The sequence below is a fragment of the Triticum dicoccoides genome, chromosome 3A (assembly GCF_002162155.2).
Source record: "Triticum dicoccoides isolate Atlit2015 ecotype Zavitan chromosome 3A, WEW_v2.0, whole genome shotgun sequence".
Classification (NCBI taxonomy): Eukaryota; Viridiplantae; Streptophyta; class Magnoliopsida; order Poales; family Poaceae; genus Triticum; species Triticum dicoccoides.
In genome coordinates this window covers 638,426,713-638,433,416 of record NC_041384.1, presented here as the reverse complement: position 1 = coordinate 638,433,416, position 6,704 = coordinate 638,426,713, and the positions used below count along the sequence as shown (strand labels likewise).

Sequence of the window (6,704 nt, the reverse complement as noted above, 5' to 3'; positions counted from 1 at the left end):
TGGTGATGCTTTTATTTTTCAATACCTCGTGCAAAGACCCAAATAGTAGAGAAACCTCATTCGAATGAGGACTTGTGGCTGTAGGATGCCACATGCCCCTATATGAATACAATATTAGAAAATATCAAAAAATTCAAAAAAAAAGAATTTTGTTTACATATCAAACAAGGGTGTCCATTTGTATTCCCGTGTTTAGTTTCATGAGCAATGGAATCCCGTGGTATTCACGGTAAAAAGAGGTCAAAAAATTCTAATGTATAGAAACAATTATTTAGATAGATCGTCTCGGACAATATTTTCTTTGACACGGATACTTACGGGCATCCAGTCCTCGTGAAACCAAAGATGGAAGCAGGATGGGCACCCATGTTTGGTATCCTGAAGTTTCAGAATTTTTTAAAAAATTCGGTATCTTTTTATTATAATACTATACTATATTCACACTTTTGGCGCTTGTCTCTAGCGCCAACTGTTTGGCGGCACGCAGCAGAGATCGAAACAGGAAGCTCCAAAAAACTGCAGCCCCCAAAGCCAGAAGATGCTGCTGTCCCTCTCATCCACCGCGATCGCCGCCAGCCCCGAACCACTCCTCCTTCGCCCTACACCAAACCTCCTCCCCGCGGTCGAGCTAGCTGGCTATGGCGACTGCTACAGTGCTACCCCTGCTGCCGAAGGGATGGTCAGACTCCTCCGAAGTCCACTCTCCCGAACGAACTGGGACCGGGAGACCGGGAGAGGCGACAGAACCGGGTCGGGCCGGTGGACGAACGGGGCTAGGAGTCGCTCAAACTAAACTAAACACCCTACCAGATGGACAGCAATGACGCGGCGGTTCCTCGATCGGCGGCTCGGCAAATCATTGCGCGCGTCCCTGCGTAGCACCAACCGATCGATCGAGTAATGGAGCCACAGTGCTAGCGCCGCCGGTGCCGCGATCTCCTCGGCAGGCCCCCCGCGCATGTGCAATCATCAGACCGCCGGCTGGGCTGATTGGCGACCAAATCCAAATGCGCGCAGTGGTAACGTGGTGGTAGTATTATATGGATAGCTCTGGTTCATTTCATTTCGGCTACGCTACAAAGGACACCCATCGATCAGGGGCCGGAGCAGGGGTCACGTCAGGTGAGGCGAATCATTTTGGAACGAACAATTCCCACATGCTCCTGCCACGCACACGTATGAGATTCATGGTTCCTAGACGTATGTATGTTTCAGCGCCACGGCTTGAGATGCACTCTTACTTGCTCAATCAACTCATCACCCGATTAGTCTCTTACCATCTGCTGCTTAGTTAGAGATGAAACACGTTATGAGACCTTAGCACGATGACTTCCCGAGTGTCTACTACAATAAATTGTGCCTGACTCCGGCGAGGAAGGGGCGATAACGGCGGTGCGCCTTCGACTCGCTTCAATATTTGTAGTCGTCGCTAGGTGGTCTACGGATCATGATGTAATTTTTATTTTTTTTTTTATGTTCGTTCTACTGCCATGATTAAATATGAATAGATCGAAAGTTTTCTTAAAAAAGAAGATGATGAAACACATTATGAGGCCACAAGGCTGAACCCTAGGAACCCGAGAGAGGCGATCTCTGGGCATACCTTGCCGCCACCCCTCCTCCGCCGGTAGGTCGTCAACCTCCCCCTCCTTCGCCGGCTCTGTCGACGGGGGCTATTGGAGGCTCTGATTCATCGGTGCGAGATGTAGCAAACTTGCTTTCAGGTTTTGGAGAATCTCTGGCCGTTCTATTTAAAAAAATTAGAGGAGCAAAATGTTGATTTAAGGCCCTAAACCAGACCTAGCCGATCCCCTTAAAAGCTTTAGAGGAGTATAAATTTTCACTTCTTGTACCGACCGACGCTTACATTTACTCGCCAAGCACCGTTTCTTCGAAATAAATTACACCCCTCTCTGCGCCGCCCCTCTCCCTCCCCGCAGTGCATATTCTCCGTCGACGCCCAAATCTACCTCGTCGCCCTCCCGCAGCCTCCCCCACCCCCGTCGACACTTCTTGTCATCGGCATCGCCCGCCCCTAAATGGCGGGATCTAGTCGTCATTGGTCGTCGCCACCAATTTGAAGAGTAGGTCCGCACCGCAGCGGTACCCCCTCCCCATCCCGTTGCCGCCGCCGCCGAGGATGAAGTAACATGGCGTGCGACTACGGCCATGGGGGATATGGGTGTATGAAATCAAAGACATGGAGACCGGCGTCCGGTTATGGCTCGACTCTTATCACTCCTTCGAGCTGGCGACGAGGGCATGCGGCATCAAGGAGGTGGCGCTCTACGGATGCGAAGCGAAGCTCAACTACACCCTCGGCAGCCGCAACAACCCAACGGGCGTCGAAATCGACCCATGAGTGTTCTCCCGCCGCGAGGTGTGGGAGTACCTAGATGTGTTCGGGCGGCTCAAGGTAGTGCAAGCCGATGAAGACTACATGGCCGAGCTCTGTCGGATGCATCCGAAGCTCCTCGCCGAGGAGCACTGGCGGCTCGAGCTGTACAAGAAGGGGCTTGCTGATGAGGACGAGGTAGGGACGTCCGATGGTGTGGCCGGAGCGGAAATAAAAAAGCTTTCGTTGGATGGCTCCGACTTCGACCCGGGCGGCGTGGACTGGGTGAAGATTGAGGCCGAAACAGCGGTGGAGGAAAAGGAATAATTTTTTTTGTTTGTTTTTCTTATTTCATTCAAATCGACTAGTTTAAATTTTTATTATGCATTGCGGTTTGAACTTAATTATGTTATCTGTAGTTATATCCAAGTTTGCATTGTACTTTGAATCAAATCGAGCTAGGATGTTCAAATTCGTGCAAAGTTTTTCTAGGTAGCTAAATTCATGAGTTTGGCTAGGAACCTTTTTTAACTGAGCAAATATAAGAAGTTAAAGGACAAGGGTCCATATAAGGGACAAAAATTAAAGAGATCGGTTAGAGATGCTTCTAGGTAGGTCTTCATTGGCCATAGCTTCGGTCTTCATCGAATCAAATTGAGCTATCGATGTTCAAATTTGTGTGAATTTTTTTTAGGGAGCTAAATTTGAGAGTTAAGCTAGGAGCTGCTTTTTTAGCTGAGAAAATATAATTAGTTAAAGGATAATGATCCATATAATAGCTTAAATTTCCTTGTAATGTTGATACTTGATGAATATATAGCCTCTTTTAGAAAAAAAGAAGTAGATATAGATGAAGAAACATTTTCCACCAAAAAAGGAGAGGGATGAAACTCATTTTAGCACAATAGACCTCAGTTCGGACAAAAAAATGTAGAGAATACGGTACACCAGTTTGCTTTGGGATGCACAATGTATAAATTTTGGGGCGTCAATCCCGAGTGAATGTTCGCTGGGGGAATGTCATTCACGAACGCTCCGTATGGCAGTTTTGTGCGTTGGGTAGGGCTGGGTTGGCATTTTGTAAAACTATCATGGCAGTTTGTTCAAATTGTGCGGTTATTTTTTCACAAAACTGTCACCGTCGGATGCCGATCTGATGGCTCCGGGGACATTCGCTGGGATCCCACCCCTAGCAAACGTTCGCCAGATACATTTTTTGAAAGTTTAACATAGTAAAGAAATGGGACGGAACGACAAAGCAACCAACCTGCAGCCGGTGATGCGATTCCGTCGGCCCCGCCATTCATGCAGATGCAGAGACCGCGTTCGTTGCCACCTCCCCATGTGCTGCCGATCCGGCCGTCTTCGCAACAAGAAGACAGGTGTCCCCTCACCCGCGGCGACTCAGCTTATACAACACTCGATTAACTCTAATCTGTTCCTGCTAAGCTTGGCCTAGTCACCACCCATATCTTAATTCTCCCTTTTCGCGCCCGCGCCCGCGCACGGCTCTCGTCCCTCCCTGTCGCCACTGCCGACCTTGTCCTCATCCTCGGCACCTTCTCCCCCTTTAAAATCCCAACCATCTCCCTCCCCATCAAGCCTCACGCACCACAACATCCATCGATCCAGCGATCATCCATCCTCACGCACACACACGAGGCAGGCAGAGAGAGAGAGCTAGGAGCAGAGATGGTGAAGATTCCGAGCCCGAGGAGGCTGTTCAGGAGCCGGTCCAAGCGCACGGCGGGCGGCATCGGCGGGGTGGACATGTGCGCCATGGTGGCCGAGCACGAGCGGATCGAGTGGGAGGTGCGGCCCGGCGGGATGCTGGTGCAGAAGCGCCGGGGGCCGGACGACGACGACGTGGTCGAGGCCATCCTGGTGAAGGTCTGCACCGCCGGCGGCGCGTGGCAGCACGACGTCTCCATCGACGCCACCGCCACCTTCGGCGACCTCAAGGTGCTGCTGTCGCTGGCCACCGGGCTCTGGCCCAGGGAGCAGCGGCTGCTGTACCGGGGCCGGGAGCGGGACGACGAAGACCACCTGCACATGGCCGGCGTCCAGGACAAGGACAAGGTGCTCCTCCTGGAGGACCCGGCCTTCACCGAGAGGAAGCTAAGGTCCACCACCCTCGCGCAGCTCATGGGGGTGCCATGCCATTCGTTCATCCAAGTCTAGTATAGAACAGATGAGCATCTCGCGGTTTGTTTGGGCGACGATCTGCTAGGTGTGTTAACTGAGTGTTAGCAGCGCTCATTTCTTTCTTCAGAGTTTTTCTTGGGGGTTTAATTCAGGGCTTGGATTCGGCCGGTTGAATCAAAACATGTGTATCGTTAGGACTTAGGATACAAAAAATACAGTACAGTACATGTTGTAAATAAATTACTCTAATTTGTATAAGGAGTTCGCAATGACAATGACTAAGTTGTGTATAAAAGTGTACATGCGTGTGCTCATTCACTGTGACTGGCTCATCTACTCTCTTCTGACAAAGTTAGCAATACAGTTCACATGATGCTACACACGCATCTCTTGCAGTCTATTTGTGTGCATATATTCTTCAGATGAAATTAGCAATACAGTTCACAATGTGCTACACATACAGTCTGACAGAATTAGCAGTACAATTCACACTGTGCTAGCACATACTCCATGAACATTGCTGGTGGAGTATGTACAGTGTGAATTGGGAGTACTGTCTACTTGTAGCAATTTTCTCCACCAGCACGTACTGATGTACATCCATTCTTCATATCAAAATTGACCTATGGCAAGCAGCAGAGCAGGTTTACGGTTACCAAACATGTAACCGCCAGCTCCCCCGGACAAAAGCCGGCCTGCTTTAACGGGCAGCTCACCGGCCGGAACTACCCCGCAGCACCCACCGACCAGTGGCGAAAACGTCGGGTGGATCGGACATGGCAATCGTCAGTGCTACGGAACCGGAGCATAATGCTAGCTGCTCTCACGGTTTCCGGTAACTGCCCCGGGAATCAGATGCCGGCCGGCCGGCGACCCGCCTCTCGCCAAAATTTCACCGTACGCGTTCCATCCAGGCGCTGCTAGCTAGCTGTTTCCACTGTACCCTGCACATCAGAGCCAAGTCAAGCAGCAGCGGTGCAGCCTGGAGTTCAGAAACTTATTCTTCAGAGAAAGGTTTCACCGCAGTTAAATACGTCGACGGATTTCTTGTTTTTTGAAAAGGAATACGTCGACGGATGATCGAGCAGAGGTGTGGATCGACCACAACTCGGATCATACGTAGACAGCGACGCGCGATCGGACCGCGACAGATGGTAATATCCAACGGGGGTCAGGGGAGGGGCATGTATCTACCTGCAGCTGAGATGGCGCTGTCGAGCACGCACCCAGGTCCCCCGAACTCGTGCCGGGAAGAGGGGGCAGTGGCGTCAATGCATGCGCCCGGCGCGATCCCTGGCCCGTCCCCGCGGCTGGCTTATCCGGCTCCGCGCTATCTGCGGCACGTCGGCCGGCCACCGCGGTCCCTGAGGAGCGCTCGGCTGGTCGGCGCCGCGGCCGCGTGCGTGTGGCGCCATGTGCGTGGCGTACCCCGTCTGTCGGCCGGCGAGACGTGGGCGATCTCCGCACCCTTGGACACTGCTCCTGTGCTGCGCTGACGGGTAGTGACGGGACGGCGAAGCTTTGGCTGCCTGACGAGCATTCGGAGCCGGTAAAATTTGTGAGGCAGAGGTTATTTTTTTTAACAGATGTTGTGCACAAAAACTATCTGAAAATTGTATGAGAAACAAACTCTCCGTGTTTAATTTGCTCGGGAAGTGCTTTTGAGAACTAATTCCAGTCAGTACAATACTCCCTCCGTAAAGAAGTATAAGAGCCGTTTAGATCAATAGTGATCTAAACCGCTCTTATATATTTCTTTACGGATAGGAGTCAGATTCAAGGCAGTTAGATCATGTGCGCTGATGCGTAAATCCAATCGTTCGCAAGTGTTATTAAAGTGAGTAGAAGGCTTTTATCACAAGCCGACTTTAGCTCAGTTGGTAGAGCGGAGGACTGTAGTGTATGCACATTAATCCTTAGGTCGCTGGTTCGAATCCGGCAAGTCGGACTTAACACTTTATCTCTTCTCCTATTTATATTTCTATTTCTACAGGGTTTTCCCAACAAGTGAAACTGTCAGCAATTCTTTGAGCCGTTCTTTTTTTTTTCTTTGACCGCATCCTTTTGCTATGTACTCACAACAACATTTTTCTTCTACCCGTTGCACCTTCATATCTCTTCTCCTTTTTATATTTCTATTTCTACAGGGTTTTCCCAACAAGTGAAACTGTCAGCAATTCTTTGAGCCGTTCTTTTTTTTTTCTTTGACCGCATCCTTTTGCTA

At 50.4% G+C, this 6,704-nt stretch overlaps 1 protein-coding gene and 1 non-coding gene across 2 annotated transcripts; both read left to right on the top strand.

The window, feature by feature from the left end:
* The first annotated feature begins 3,918 nt into the window (after positions 1-3,918).
* On the top strand, positions 3,919-4,770 carry LOC119272421 (BAG family molecular chaperone regulator 4-like). Its single transcript, XM_037553912.1, has one exon. The coding sequence runs from the start codon at positions 4,028-4,030 to the stop codon at positions 4,514-4,516; it is 489 nt and encodes a 162-aa protein (XP_037409809.1). The 5' UTR covers positions 3,919-4,027; the 3' UTR covers positions 4,517-4,770.
* A 1,572-nt stretch (positions 4,771-6,342) lies between these two features.
* TRNAY-GUA lies at positions 6,343-6,428 on the top strand. Its single transcript is given in 2 exon segments — positions 6,343-6,379; positions 6,393-6,428. It is a non-coding gene; the product is annotated as a tRNA-Tyr (tRNA).
* Positions 6,429-6,704: the final 276 nt, after the last annotated feature.

Excerpts from the sequence above, each read along its gene's own strand:
- LOC119272421 (XM_037553912.1), top strand. The coding sequence starts at position 4,028 with ATGGTGAAGATTCCGAGCCCGAGGAGGCTGTTCAGGAGCCGGTCCAAG.